Source organism: Heterodontus francisci, chromosome 5 (assembly GCF_036365525.1).
Source record: "Heterodontus francisci isolate sHetFra1 chromosome 5, sHetFra1.hap1, whole genome shotgun sequence".
Taxonomy (NCBI): Eukaryota; Metazoa; Chordata; class Chondrichthyes; order Heterodontiformes; family Heterodontidae; genus Heterodontus; species Heterodontus francisci.
The window spans coordinates 67,035,709-67,052,321 of record NC_090375.1 but is presented as its reverse complement, the minus strand read 5'-3'; the positions used below and the strand labels follow the sequence as shown (position 1 = coordinate 67,052,321).

At 41.3% G+C, this 16,613-nt stretch overlaps 1 protein-coding gene across 5 annotated transcripts in view; it reads left to right on the top strand.

Annotated features, from left to right (window-relative positions):
* The window catches only part of LOC137369552 (epithelial splicing regulatory protein 1-like), an 82,971-nt gene that overhangs the window by 38,719 nt on the left and 27,639 nt on the right, over positions 1 to 16,613 (top strand). For all 5 annotated transcript variants that reach the window (XM_068030818.1, XM_068030817.1, XM_068030819.1 and 2 more), the window contains exon 13: positions 11,764 to 11,938. In XM_068030818.1, the coding sequence (XP_067886919.1) occupies positions 11,764 to 11,938 (175 nt within the window). The remainder of the gene's footprint in view (positions 1 to 11,763; positions 11,939 to 16,613) is intronic.

The following is a 16,613-nucleotide window of genomic DNA, read 5'->3' as shown; positions in this document are numbered from 1 at the left end:
GAGGTATAGACAGGGTGGATAGCAAGAAGCTTTTTCCCCAGAGTGGAGGATTCAATTACTCGGGGTCACGAGTTCAAAGTGAGAGGGGAAAAGTTCAGGGGGGATATGCGTGGAAAGTTCTTTACGCAGAGGGTGGTGGGTGCCTGGAACGCGTTGCCAGCGGAGGTGGTAGACGCGGGCACGATATCGTCTTTTAAGATGTATCGAGACAGATACATGAATGGGCAGGAAGCAAAGAGATACAGACCCTTAGAAAATAGGCGACAGGTTTAGATAGAGGATCTGGATCGGCGCAGGCTTGGCGAGCCGAAGGGCCTGTTCCTGTGTTGTAATTTTCTTTTTCTTTGTTCTATGAAGAATGTAACATCTTCTCTTCTGACCCATAGATTAGCACAAGTACCAAATAGTCTGCATACAGGTAGTTTTGTTCTGTGGACCTACTAAGTCTATGTTGAAACCACCCAAACTCATTTTATATGGGACATTCATAACATTAGTTTGTGCTCGATTTAAATCCAGGTCCCAAAGGTGTAAGGACAATGCTCCAACCAATGGACCCACCCAGTTTCTAGATGCTGCTTTTTTGACTTAAACTGCCATCACCAAATATAATCAGAAAAGGGATGGAAACTAGCTTTAATACCTTTTTCTTATTTTGTTTTTAGATGTGAATTAGAGGAGGAAATGATATAGTTAGTTGCAATTGATAAGTCTAACATTCCAGCATTGAATACTATAATGGGGCCAATAGAGTAGCTACATGCCTGCAGTCCAAATAAATACCAAAATTGCTATTGGCACCTTACTGCCAGAAGTTAACGGTGAATGTAAAATCAGCACTCGAGACCTTTTGGTAACAAACCACTCCCCTTTAATTGTCTTTTTTTTATTCAGCAGTCTCATGCAAAAATGGCTGTTCTAATTAAATAGAATTTTTCATATTCCTAAGAAAGCTTTTAAGTTTCCTTGGTGAGATTTGTAACAATTAAAGTAGGACTTCAAAATTAACTGATCTTAATTTAAATTCACAGGCACCAATGCCTTAATCCCATGGGAAACCTATTAACTTACTTTTATATCTTACTTTACTTTCTTACTGGGCTTTTGCAATTCCCCTTTTCAAACTAGGGTAATTTTCTGAGGTAATGACAAATTGTGGTGAGGGTTAGGCTGGGTAGCTGTTGGTGAAATAGTGTTAATTCTCTTTTTTTTTTCTATTGAGCGAGTTGGTGTAATTTGGAAGTATGGGTGAGACATAGGCCCACAGTGCAGGATATCAGCATTGAAGGACTTCAGGAATCTCATGTGATTTCAGCAATTAAACTCCATGCAATTACCACTGTTAAAGAAATCTCCTGCTCTTGTTCATTACCAATCAAACATGAGATTGATAAAAACAAAGTGCTAGAAATACTCAGCACGTCTGGAAGCATCTGTGGAGAGAGAAGTGGAGTTAACGTTTCAGGTCTATGACCTTTCATCAGAACTGGCAAATGTTAGAAATGCAATAGGTTTTAAGCAAGTAAAGTAGGGGTGGGTAAGAGAACAAAAGGGAAGGTGCGTGATAGAGCACTCTGCTAAACATTAAGACTGCTACCTTCGATCCCATCACAATTTCAATGCCCTTACAGCTACCGACTCCGTCTCCTTAACTGGCTATTGCCTCAACTTGAACTAAACTGCACCAGCGACGTTCTGATCAATCACAAACTGAATTTCCCATCAATGAAAAAGACTGCCTACATCCATCTATATAACATTGCCTACCTTGGCCAATCTGCTGTTTGAAACACTCATACATGCATTTACTGCAAACTCAACTACTCCAATTACTGGCTGTCGTCTCATCCGCCACATTATTGTAATCTTGGGTTCATTCAAAACTCCACTGCCTGTATCTCACTGTGCGCCAAATCCTGCCTGTTCATCACCTGACATAGATTGGCTCACAATTCTCCAATGTCTTATTTAAAATTCTCATCCTTGTGTTTAAATCCCTCCATTGCCTTGCTGCTCACTAACCCAGTGACTCTCCATTCCTATGACTCCTGCATCCTGTGTCTCCCTGTTACGACCAGGTGAAAAATGTGTCTAGTGGTCTTTGGCTGTCTTTACCTGGTCTTATTGTAACAGGATTTTATTTTTAAACACTATTTTGAGCTCCCCCTTTGTGAATCCTTGTTCACAAATTTCCGATTATAAGGCAAAGAAATGTACACAAACAGGCTTGCTTTGGTTTAAAGAAGAAAGATTAAATTTATTAAACCTTAAACTTAAACTCTAATACGGTTCATGCTTATGGATATATGACGTGCCCACTCTAGCATGCACACACGATATAAACATGCAGATAGGAGAAGAAAAGATAAGTAGAACAGTTTGCGGCAATATTTTGTTGCTGTTTCTCAAGCTCTCTGTAGTCTTTGATTGAAGATATGGTCTTGCGTTTTGTTGGGGCCCAGTAGTCGTCTTAAAACCTTGTTCACGTAGGAAACCTTTCTTTGAGTTTCACGTATTTTCACAAGATTCAGTTCCGTTGGAAGCAACGAAAGCAGGCAGACAGGAGAGGAGATGTTCTCAGTCCATGACCACACGGCGCTCTGTTCCAATTTCTTTGTTGTAAGTTCAAATTCTCTGCAACAGGATGGTAGTCATGTGACTAAAACTGGTCTGCCTACTTCTGTGTATTGGGGAAGCAACTGCTGGGTCCCCATTGCTTCAACATTGTCGAGCACTATGCAAATGTCCTTCCAGTCAGGGCTTGCAATTTTAAGTTTTTTGTTCATGTGACGAAATAATGTGTGCCTCAGTCTTGGCAGGTGGGAGGTTTGCCTGACGCCCCACCCCCGCCCCCCCGCAACATTCCTTCACCGTACAATTGGAGGCTGCATCTTCCCATGCTGTACCATTTTCTTCCTGTACCCTTCTCCCTCTCTACTTGTCCTTTTAATATCCTCCTTAAACACAGCCTTTTATTATCTTTCCTAATCTCTCCTCGAGCATGGTGCCCATTATTTCTCACTTCTCAGAAGTACTTAGGATGTTTTCTACATCAATAGTGCTATATAAATGCAAATTATGTCAACTAGTATTTGGGAATTCCATGCATCTGTGTATTGATGGAAAACAAAAAACCTAACAACTAATGCCACGTAGACCAGGATGGTCTCATTTACAATCCCTGGTCTATGCTGAGTTAGTGATCTCAAATGGAGCAACACTAAAGGTTTACAGTTAGTCACTGCTGCCCTGTGGTGGGGATGGGGTGGGGAAAAGAGAAGTCACCCAGAAATAAGCATTTATGGTCATCAGATAAGGTCAGCATTGGGCTTGGCTGTGATGCCTGCAATGGAGGAAAGACCTGCTGGTCTTTACAGACTGGGCTCTCAAATCAAGAATGGCAGGTGGCAGCACTTGTGGAAACCATATCCCAGCTTCAGATGGGAGAAAATTGGAATTACGACTAAAAGCAAAACTGTTAAATTGTGTGCTTTGTTTCCATGAAATCACTGATATTAACAGAACCAACCATTCTTTTCCACATGTAAATAAATTTCCCTAATCTTGGTCGATAGTAAATTAACTATCTGATGCAATTATATTTCATAAAGCTGTTAAAATAAACAGCATTCTCTAATGTAGGTCTACGTTTTAGAGGAACATAGGAGCAGGCCATTTAGCCCCTTGAGCCTATTGTGCCATTCACTGAGATCATGACTGATTTGCGCCCTAACTCCATATATCTGCTTTTGCCCCATATCTCCATACCTTAGGCGAAGAAAAATCTATCAATCTCATATTTTAAAATTAACAATTGACCTAGCATCAACTGCCATATGCAGAAGTTCCAAACTTCTACCATTTGTTTGCACATTGAAGTGTTTCCTAAAGTCAGTCTTGAAAAGTTTGGCTTTAAATTTTTGACTATTCACTTTAGTCCTAGACTCTCCAATCTGTGAAAATAGTTTTTCTACCTAATGTACATGTTCCCTTCAATAACTTAAACTTCAATCAAATTATCTCAACCTTCTAATTTGTGTAATTAAAAACCGAAAATGCTGGAAATACTCAGCAGGTCAGGCAGCATCTGTGGAGATAAAAACAGTTAACGTTTCGCGTTGATGACCTTTCATCAGAACTGAAAGGTTAACTCTGCTTCTCTCTCCACAGATTCTGCCTGACCTGAGTATTTCCAGCATTTCAGTTTTCATTTCAGATTTCCAGTATCTGCAGTATTTTGCTTTTGTCCTAGTTTGTGTAATATCTGCTCATAATTTAACACTTGGAATCCAGCTATCATTATGGTAAATTACGTGGCAGTCCCTCCAAGGCCAGTATATTGTTCCTAAGATCTGGTGCCCAGAGCTGCTCACAATACTCTGGTGTGGTTTAACAAGGGCTTTGTATAGCTCTAGCATAACTTCTAGCCTTTTGTACTCTAGACCTCTAGATATAAAGGCCAACATTCCAATAGCCTTTTGATTATTTTCTGTACCTGTTCATGACATTTTAATCTGTTTACTAGTCTCTTTGGACCACCTTATCTACCTGTGCTGCTGCCTTCAGTGATCCAAGGACAAGTACCACCACTGGTCACAGGCTTCCAATGGCAAAAACAACCCTCGACCATCACCCACCCTCTGCCTCCTGCCACTAAGCCAATTTTGGATCCAATTTGCCAAATTGTCCTGGATCCCATGGGCTGTTGCCTTCTTGACCAATCTCCCATGCAGGACCTTTCGGAGAGCCAGTGCAGACACGATGGGTTGAATGGCAGCCTCTGCACTGTAACAATTCTGAGATTCACACTGAATTGTTGTGAATCTTGCATTGTGTTGTGTCGCACTACCCGCATGCTAAATGGGATAGATTCGGAGGAACAGATCTAGTAACTCAAAACTGGGCATTCATGAGGCGCTGTGGGCCATCAGCAGCAGAATTGTATTCAACCACAATTTGTAATCATTGGGCCTTGCAAATCCCTCACTCCACCATTACCATCAAGCCAGGGTGCCGACCATGGTTCAATGACGAGTGCAGGAGAGTATGCCAGGAGCAGCTCCAGGTATATCTAAAAATGAGATGCCAACTTGGTGAAGCTACAACACAGGATTACATGCATGCTAAACAGCGGAAGCAGCATGTGATAGACAGCAAAGCAAACTCACGCGTACTGTTGTAACTCAAGGAAAGGCACATCGCAAATTTTACATTCAGAAAAATAAATCAATGAATTTGAAAAAAATCATTGAAAATTTCAAGGAAAATCCAATAACTGTTATTCAAAACATTGACCACTTGTGCAACATAAGTCCAGTCAGTGCAAATCTGATTGCTACAAAGGCAAAGTTCGGAAACAAATATGCTGTATTTCAGACATCAAGCCTTTATGTGCATTTTTTCCATTTTTTTTTAACCTTTACCCACAACCAACGGATCAGTCAAAGCTCTGCAGTTCTGCCACATCCAGTCATGAATGGTGGCGGACAATTAAACAACTGACAGGAGGAGGAGGCTCCACAAACATCACCATCCTCAATGTTGAGGGGGCACAACACATCAGTGCCAAAGACGTAGCTGAAACATTTGCAACCATCATCAGCCAGAAATGCCGAGTGCGTGATCCATCTTGGCCTCCTCCTGAGGTCTCCAGCATCACAGATGCCAGTCTTTAGCCAATTCAATTCACTCCACCTGATATCAAGAAACTGCTGAAGGCACTCTATATGGTAAAGGCTATGGCCCCTGATAACAATCCCGGCTGTCGTACTGAAGACTTGCACTCCAGAATTAGCCATGTCCCAGTACAACTACAACGTTGGCATCTACCCAACAATGTAGAGAATTGCCTAGATATGTCCTGTCCACAAAAAGCAAAACAAATCCAATCCAGCCAATTATTGTCCCATCAATCTACTCTAAATCATCAGCATGGTTATGGGAGGTGTTGTTGACAGTGCTATCAAGCAGCACTTACTCAGCAATAACCTGCTTACCGAAGCTCAGTTTGGGCTCTGCCAGGGACACTTGGCTCCAGACCTTATTACAGCCTTAGTCCAAACATGGACAAAAGAGCTGAAATCGAGATAAGGTGAGAGTGACTGCCCTTGGCATCAAGGAAACATTTGACTGAATGTGGCATCAAGGAGCCCGAGCAAAATTGAAGCCAGTGGGAATTGGGGGGCGGAGGAGCTCTCGGTTGGAGGTATATCTAGCACAGAGGGAGATGATTATGGTTGTTGGAGGCCAATCATCTCGGCCCAGGACGTTGCTGCCAGAGTTCCTCAGGTTAGTGTCATACTTCAGCTGCTGCAACGATGACCTTCCCTCCAACATATAAGGTCAGAAGTAGGGATGTTCACTGATGACTGTATTGTGCAGTACCATTCGCAACTCCTCAGGTACTGAAGCAGTCCATGCCTGCATGTAGCAAGACCTGGACAACATTCAGGCTTGGGCTGATGAAGGGTACGTGACATTCATACCACACACATGCCAGGCAATGACAATCTCCAACAAGAGAAAATCTAACCATCTCTCCTTGACGTTCAATGGCATTACCATCACTGAATCCCCTACTGTCAGCATCCAGGGCTGAACATTGACCAGAAACTTAACAGGACCGTCCATATAAATATTGTGGCTGCAAGAGCAGATCAGAGGCTAGGAATTCTGCAGCGGCTAACTTGCCTCCTGACTCCGCAAAGCCTGTCCACCATCTCAAAGGCACAAGTCAGGAGTGTAATGGAATACCCTCCACTTGCCTGGATGAGTGCAGCTCCAACGACACTCCAGAAGCTCAGCTACAACAACACACGAGATGCTCAACTTCATCGAGACTAAGTGGCCCACTTGATCGGCACCCTATTCACCACCTTAAACATTTACACCCTCCACCATCAGCACACAGTGGCAGCAGTGTGTACCATCTATAAGATGCGCTGCAGCAACTCACCAAGGCCCCTTTGACAGCACTTTCCAAACCCACGACCTCTACCACCTAGAAGGACCGCAGACACATGGGAACACCACCATCTGTAAGCTTCCCTCCAAGCCCCACACCATCATGACTTGGAACTATGTCACCATTCCTTCACTGTTGTTGGGTCAAAATCCCAGAACTCCCTTCCTAACAGCACTGTGGATGTAGCTACACCACATGGACTCCAGCAGTTCAAGAAGGCAGCTCACCACCACCACCTCCAGGGCAATTAGAGACTGGCAACAAAGCAGCGCTCACCTCCCATGAGTGAAGTTTTGAAAAAAAAATTCCCTGGCTTCACCCTCTCCTTTCCCAAATAGTGGAGTGACATGTGCAGTTTCTAAAACAAAGGAACAGTTCCTGAATCAAAAACTTTGGAAGATTATAGTTAGGACAACTGCAGTGTCTTACCTATTTCCTTTTTTAAAAAAAAACTAGTATGGAAACCATCTGGACCTGGGGATTTGTCACTCTTTAATTCCATTGTTTTCTTCTTACTGTAATTTTGCTTATGTTAATTTTGATTTCCCAGCTCTGATTCCATATTGGTTTACTTGTGACGCCTGGCATGCTATCCTCTTCCTCTACTGTGAATAATTATTCAATATCTGCAAGGGTGTGTGCATGCACTCACTGTAGCACTGGTTAAATAGATATTCTCTATACTGAAAAATAAAGGGAAAGGGGTTTTAAAATTTCTACAGTACACTATTTCTTTTTAATTGTAGCCTATTCTGGTCATCGTAGGGCACCTATTTCTTTAAAACAGTGGTTCTCAAACTGAGGTCTCCAGAAACCTTCCTGGCGTCTGTGACATAGGGCAAGTGGTTAACTTCCCAGTATGCCCTGGTCAAGAGAAAGCAAGTGAGCAGTGACCAGAGGTGTGCTTTGCTCCCCACTGTACTCCTGCTCTGCCCCACTCCTCTAGTACTATCTCTGGAATCTTGCTCTCCCTGTGCTGCGCTTTCCCCAGTGCTCTGCTCTCCTCCTCCTCTCCTCGTGCTTCCTCCATGCTCTGCTCTCCCTGGGCTTCTGCCAAGCATAGAAGGACTCTGCAGCAAGCAGCAGACACACCCGTCTTTAGAACTCAATACCTGTTTTCTTAAAAATGTTATTAATACACTCTTTACATGTTTTGCTTTCATATTATGTAGTATTGTAATTTAGTTAGGCGTTTGTGATTACTAATCCATTTGAAAAGGGCTCCTTCAACCAAAAAGAGTTGAGAACCACTGCTTTAAACAGTTTAAGATTTATTAAAAGGAGCTTGGTGTGTTGTCAAAATGTGCAGATGTCGTCAGACCAACATCAACATTTAAATAATACCAATGAATCTCCCATGCCATTGATCACAGCAAGTCAAATGAAGCATTGTTTTCCCCCTCTCCCAATGATTCAAATTTAAAATATTCATCCTTTTTATATTTAAATCCCTTTAATAGCCACTTCTAGCATTCTGAATGAGGTCTTCAATTTAAGGTTCAGAAGACCCAGTGTTGAATTTAAAGCTACTTTTTTTTTATTCTTGGGATATGGGTATCGCTGGCAAAGCCAGCATTTGTTTCCCATCTCTAATTGCCCCTGACAACTGACTGGCTTGCTAGGCCATTTCAGAGGGCAGTTAAGAGTCAACCACATTATTGTGGGTCTGGAATCATATGTAGGCCAGAACAGGTAAGGTCAACAGATTTCCTTCATTAAAGGACATTAGTGAACTGGATAGGTTTTTACAACAATCGACAACAGTTTCATGGCACCGATTCTGAAACTAGCTTTCAATTCCACATTTTTATTAATTAATTGAACTTAAATTCCACCAGCTGCTGTGGCAAGGCCTCTGGATTACTAGACCAGTGACATTACCACTATGCCATATTTTCCCCCCTCTAATATAATCTACCTGAACTTCATTTTTCCTACCAATGGACATCCCAACTTAATCTCCAACATACTGTTCTCACCTCCACCATTTATAGGAAGCTGTAGTTTTGTACAACATCCAATTATGCCTTTTCCAAAAAGGTTTCTGTCCAGCTTTAGTAAGAATATACCATCCAATATATTTCTCTCACTGTTCATGCCTGTTATGACCAGGTGACAAAGGTGTCTAGGGGTTCCTATCAGCCTTCACATGGTCTTACCATAACCGGGTTTAATTTTAAACACACCGTGTTTTTAGCTCCCCCTTGGTGAATCCTTGTTCACCGCTTTCCAATTATAAGGCAAAGAAACCAGCACAAACAGGCTTTCTTGGGTTTAAAGAAGAAAAGTTGAAATTTATTAAACTTAAATTCTAATTCGGCTAATGCCTGTTCATACACGACGCTCCTACACTAGCATGCATACAAGATACACACATGTAAAAAGAGCAGAAGAAAAATAAAATGGAAAAGTTTGAGGTAATATCTGAAGAGATTTTGTTACGGTTCTTCATGCTCACTGTAGAGTCCTTGATTGTAGGTAGATTTTGCTTTTCGTTGGGGCCCAGTATTCTTCTGAAACCTTGTTCACTGTAGGAGACTTTTCTCTCTTGGCGTTCATGTGTCTTCAGTGGATTCAGAGACTTGTGAGAAAGAGATGGGAGCAGACAGGAGAGATTTTCTCAGTCCAGGAGCAAACAGGCACTCTCTATTCAAACTGTTTGTCCAATTCAGAAATCCCCAGGTTGCCAAGCAGGTTAGTCATGTGACTAACTGGTCTGACCATGTCTTGGGTTGTATCACCATAGCAGTCTCTGGAATGCTCCTCTTGCATACAATACCTGGTGATCAAGGTCCATTGTGGGTTGAATGTGACAGGGAATGGTCCTTTGTCCTTCCAACCACCATCTGTTAATATGCAAATGTCTTTTCCAGCCATGGCTGATCTGTTTAACAGGTACTTTCTTCACTCCAGTAACAGTTTAAAATCAATGTTCATGATAAAATTAATGTGCCTCATTCTTGGCAGGTAGGCGCCCAACATGACAATGCCTGACTTTTTTTTTCCTCCTCATTCACTACAAAGCACTTGTCTTCTGCCACTGGTTGTCATGTGGTAATGCTGATAACAGAATTCTGAAGAGAACAAACCTAAATTCTGTGACTAACTTCACACAAAATTGTGAACTGTCTCAATATATTTTCTTTTGGATGTGATTCAGAACAACATGACTGTCTCCAGAGGCCTTTACATAATTTTGACATATGGTGAAAATAGGTACTGTTAAACAAGTACCAAAATGTGTTGCCTTCATGAGGCCAGAACACACGTGAGTTTCACCACATTGGACACTGTATCCCTGAAAATGACTGATCTAGAGCTTTGAGTTGAGCTGTTTGTATTTGCTCATTCAGTAATGACCACTAAACAGTCTAACACTGAGTTCTAAACATGTATCAAGGCTTCCAAAATATACAGAAAAGTTTTCAAACCTTTTTATAAGCCAGTGTTAAGAACAGAATTCGGAAAATATGTAGAAATTTGGTTCAGTTAACCTGTAATATTTTAAGAATAAAATGTGCTCTTTAAACGGTAATCTAAAATGTAAGCAATGTACAAGTCAAAATTTTATTAACCATAGTAGCTGTAACCATTGGAATATTTTTTTCTCGGTAATGGATTCACCTATTGTTGCACTGAGGCATTTAAATTTGAAAGATTTTAGGATCAGTCCTCAACCTTTGCTCAGTTAGCAATTAACCACCAGGACAGTCTCAGTGTTACACAAGCGAAATGTTTCCCCAAAGGTTTTTACTTTGATTATCTTCTGCTGATTTTCTTATAGAACCATAGAAAAGTTACGGCATGGAAGGAGGCCATTCAGCCCATCGTGTCTGCGCTGGCTGAAAAAAAACTAGCCGCCCAGTCTAATTCCACATTCCAGCACCTGGTCTGTAGCCTTGCAGGTTACAGCACTTCAGATATATGTTCAGGTACCTTTTTAAAAGAGTTGAAGGTTTCTGCCTCTACCACCGATCCGGCCAGTGAATTCCAGACACCCACCACCCTCTGGGTGAAAAAGTTTTTCCTCAGGTCCCCTCTAATCCTATTACCAATCAGCTTTAAGTGTGGAATTCAGCGATGCCATATGGTAACCATATTGGGCTCATCTATGATGCCTCTTTCGGCCAAATAAGTCATTAATATTCACTATCTAAAATAACAACTTGCATTTCTATAGCACCTTTTTAATGTAGTAAAACATCCCAAGGTGATTCACAGGAATGTTACAAGATTAAATTTGACACCGGGCCAAGTTGGATATTAGGACAGGTGACCAAATGCTTGGTTAAAGTGGTAGGTTTTAAGGAGCGTCTAAGGATGAGAGATAGGTAGAAAAGGCGGAGAGGTTTCCAGAGCTTGGGGCCTAGATGGCTGAAGGCTTAGTCTGCAATGGTGGGGTGAAAGAAATAAAGGATGTACAAGAAGTCTGAATTGGAAGAACATAGAGTCCTCAGAGAATTGTAGGGCTGGTGGCAGTTAGAGATAGGGAGGAGTGAGGCCATGGAGGGATTTGAACACCAGGATGAGAATTTAAAATCTAGACTCTTTTTTTTGTGTTTTAAAAAAAAAGCCACTTGGGCGAAGTACCAGAGGTTTTTTGTTGCATATAGACCCTACAGCTATGAGCTACTGGCTCCGAAGTGGGTTGGGGTGGAGAAGAAAATAAATTGCCTCTACAATACTCAGACGGGTTAGATAAATATCTATTATGGACTAGAAAATCTCCTAGAACTTAGGTACTTGCACAGCTTTCTACACACGAGCAGATATTATGATTTCTCTGTTTTCCAATCTAGGCTTGTCGCCCTCAACATACAATACGTTTCCAACACAGGCAACCGTTATTTCAGCCGAAAATGCAGCTCTCTATCAGCAACCTGTGTTCTTCAGTCCCCGGGCTCTCCACCCTTCAACAGCATACTACCCAGCTGGTGCCCAGTTCTACATGAACTATTCCGCATACTATCCAAGGTGAGAATTTGCATCAAGAAGCTTGTAATAACAAACGGTATGATAAATTAATACTACTCATTTAATTGTGTGCTGTTGGATGGATGTTGAGTGACTACAAAAAGTAAGGTGCTTCTTCAATATCACATCTATCCATAATAATTGTTAGTTTGGCTCAGTCATAGCACACTCACCTCTGAGTCAGCAGCACATGGGTTCAAGCCACATTCTAGGTCCCTCTGTCCCTGCACATTCTTTAGAACAGTGTCATTAAGCCTCTCCCTATCCCTTCTGCCAAAATGCATCCTCTCAAACTCCTCTATTAAATTCCATCTGCCACTTCCCATTCTGCTGGCCTATCTATGTTCTGTTGCTGTCGATTAGTATCATCCTCACTATCTACTACACCTCCAAACTTGATGGTATTGGCAAATTTTGAAATTTTTACTCTGTATTCCAATATACAAGCAATTTTTTTTATATATATGCAATGATCCTAGCAGTGAACCTTGGGAAACACCACCATCTACCATCCTCCAGTCTGAAAAGCAGCCATTTAGCACAGCACTATAACAAAAGCAAAATATTGCAGATGCTGGAAATCTGAAACAAAGACTGGAAATGCTACCTTGTTCCCACTCTGACCTTTCTGTCCTTGGCCTGCTACAGTATTCTAATGAAGCTCAACACAAGCTCGAGGAATAGCACCTAATCTTTTGACTGGGCACTGTCCAGTCTTCTGGACTCGACACTGAATCATAGAATGGTTATAGCACTGAAAGACTCCATTCAGCCTGTCGTGTCTGTGCCAGCGCTTATCAAGAGCAACTCACCCTGTCCCACTTTGCCACCTTTTCCCCCTTTTGTTTACTTTTCTCATGGTTTTTTTTTGGTTCATTTCTTTCCCCCCTCTTGTTTCTTTCTTAATCCCTTACTTTGTGTTTGGATGGCTGCAGTCCTGCCATTCACACCTCATCCAGACACACCTTTTTGTTTCTTTACTTGTCCCATTACCACTCCCTTTTTAGTTTTGTACCATGAAACCTTTTGTCATTCAATCTGTCCTGCCTTCCACCCTCTTACAGACCTTCCCTTTTGTTCTCCTTCCCCACTCCACCCTTTCACATGCTCAAAGTCTATCCCATTTCTAACTTTTGCCAGTTCTGATGAAAGCTCTCACAGCCCTGAAGCGTTAACTCTGTCTTTCTCTGCACAGATGCTGCCTGACCTGAGTATTTTCAGCATTTTCTGTTTTGGTTTACCACAGCTCTCAGTTTTCTGTCCTTAAGCTATCTTTTTTTTATCCAAGCTTATACTGACTGACCCTCCTATTCCATGAACCTCAATTTTGTTAACCAGCCTTTTATGCGGTACTTTGTCAAATGCTTTCTTAAAATTGTTGCGACTGAGGTGAGAGGAGTGCACTATTTTTTTCTAGTTCCACTTCTCCACAGGTCACAACATATATTTAGATGTTTACCCAGTTACGGATACAGTCAATCACAAACTCTACTCTTTATCCTAGAATAAAATACACTAACCAGGTTTCTTTAATAAACAGCAAAATTATCAGTCCCTTCCCCCCACACACACCCTGAAAAAATTGAGATTTTCTCTTCAGAACTCTGTTACAAAAAAAGACAAAAAGAATACTTTGGCCAAACACTTGCTAATTCGTAAAGGAAAAGAGAATATATGGAAGGATGTCAGTTGTCTCTTTTTGGTTTGGCGTCCCAAATATGCATAGACCACTGTCACTGGGATCTTTCTAGAACAGTCCTTTTCAGGCAACATTGAAGATCAGTTTGGCAGGTTTTCCAGGAGAAATGCGTTTATTTCTCTTTTTTTCTACTTCTATTAGCTAGTGCACATTCCCCTGCCACACTAGTGACCCTCCCCGCGAGGACATTGGTCCCAGTCCTGTTGAGGTGCAACCCATCTCTTTTGAATAAGTGCCTTCTGCCTCGGAGCTGGTCCCAGTGTCCTAAGAATCTGAAGCCCTCCCTCCTGCATCATGCCTCAAGCCATGCATTGATCCTCCCTATCTTCCTATTTCTACTCTGGCACATGGCACTAGGAGTAATCCAGAGATTGCTACCTTTGAACTCCTACTTTCTAACTTCCTCCCTAGCTCCTGAAAGTATGACCATGGGACTTCAATATTTGCTCTCTCTCTCTGTTGGTAACTACGTGTACCACAACATCTGGTCACTCCCTTCCCCCTCCAGAATATTCTGTACCCCTTCTGTGATGTCCTTTACCCTGGCACCATCGTGGTTGTTTTTTTTTCTCTCTCTCTTGCCTAGCTCAGGGTTGCTGAGGCCAATTGACTAAGATTTTTAAAAGAACAAACTGATTTCTATTTTTTGAATCGCTTAAAACAACCCTATCCTAGATTATTTCAGATTACTTTCATGGGTAGGTCCAACTTTCAAAACATCCTGGAGCATCTGTCCTTTTCCTTGATGTCTCAAAGGTTTTGGTAATGTGCCGAGGTAGCAAACAGCAGATCCTGCTTGGTAACTGCTGTAAGGTATTGGATTATTTTATGTCTTCATAGGATTTCACTTCAATCTTTCTCAGTAGATTTAATCTTTTAGTTTTAAAATGAGTTTCATACTTAAAACATATCATACTGGGAAACCAACCCCACCCACAGAACTGGCCACAGTGCCAGATCGAATTAATTGCCATGGTGACTTTTGTTAAAATGCACCTGTTTGTCAGTCTTTGAGGAGGCTCTTAAAATTAGGTATTTTTCTTACATGCGAAGACACTTTTAAATATTATAATTTACTAAGAAATTGGCTACAGTCCACTAATCTAACTTAAATGGTTCTGTATTTTTTTTTTAAAGTTATTTGTTATTTAAAATTGCTTTACTTACAGGCAGTGGACTAAACACTGATTTACAAATGCTTTTGTGATTAAACCTATCTTCAGCTACGTTAATCAAACTGCACCACATTACTGCTATTAAATGTATCAGAATATTTTTAATGCAATTTAAAAAAAATTATTATAAAATGCTGCCCAATTATGTTGGCTCATAGAAGAGTTTTCAAGTGTATTAGTAAAAACTTAAACAAAAAATAACACTTCTTAAAACTAGCACAATTTTGAGATCAATTTGCACCCGGATAACTACCCAAAGTGAAAACTCTTAGGAAACCTGATTCGGGAAGATATTGTAGTATTGGAAAGAGAGGCTGTCCCTGAGAGGGCAAGGACAGAATCCATTTGATTAGAGTTGAGAATACCCCAGTAGCATGCTTCTATCAGCCTCCAAATAGAGTGAGAGATAGAGGAGCAAATCTGCAGGGAAATCACAGATATGCAAGAACTATAGAATGGTGATATTGGGTGACTTTAATTACCCAAATATCAATTGGGATAATTTGAGAGTAAAGGGAAAGGAGTGAGAGGAATTTCTGGATTGTGTTCAGGAGAACTTCCTTGATCAATATGTTCTCGGCCCAACTAGAAAGAAGGCATTGCTGTATCTGGTGCTGGGGAATGAGGTAGGCCAAGTGGACCAAGTGTCCGTGGGGGGCCGTGGTTAAAAGTGATTATCATATCATATGGTTTAAACATGTAATACAGAGAGGCAAGGAATGATGCAAGGTAGAACGGCTAGATTACAAGAGGGCTAATTTCATGCGATGAGGAGGGATCTAGCCAGGATAAAATGGAACCAAACACTGACAAGAAAATTTGTAAAGGAACGTGGGCTCATTTTTAAGGATGAGATGCTTCAGGTACAGGCTAGGTACATTCCAACAAGGGTGAAATGTAGCAGAACCAAAAACAAGGCTCCTTGGATGACGAGGGGGATGGATATAATGATGAAACCAAAAAGGTGGATATATGATGCATGTCAGGTGAATCCTTCAAGTAAGAAACCGGCCAAAAACAATAAGTTGAGTGGGAAGGTGAAGAGGAAAATAAGACTGGCAAAGAGAGAATATGAGAACAGAATAGCCGTCAACATAAAAGGGAACCGAAAGATCTTCTACCAGTATATAAATAGTAAACAGGTAATAGGTGGAGTAGTCCCTATTCGGGACAAAGAGGGTCATATGCTACAAGGTGCAGGGCAAGGCTACAATACTTAATGAGTACTTTGTATCAATATTTGCTAAGGAAGAGTAATCTGACAAAGTATTGGTAGAAGTGGAGAGAGGCAATGGATAGGGCAAAAATCGAGAATAAGGATGTACTGGAAAGGCTGGCAATGTTTAGGGTAGATAAGTCAGCTGGTTCAGATGACTTGCATCCCAGTTTGCTAAAGGAAGTGGATGTGGTGATAACAGAAGGGCTTGCCATAATCTTCCATTCTTCCCCAGATATGTGGGAGGTGCCAGAGGATTGGAGAGTGGCAAATGTGACACCTTCTTTCAAGAAAAGGTATAAGGACAGGCCCATCAACGACAGGCCAGTTAGTTTAACATCAGTGGTGGGTAAGGTTTCAGAAACAATAATCGGAAAAAATCAATAGGCACTTGGAGAGGTTTGAGTTAATTGAGGATAGCCAGAACAGATTTGTAAAAGGCAGATCATGCTTGACTAATCTAATTGAATTTTTCGATGAAGTAACAGAGAAGGTTGATGAAGGGAATGCAGTGGATGTTGTCTCTATGGATTTTAAGAAAGCATTTTATAAAGTATCACATAAAAGGCTGGTTAACAAAATTGA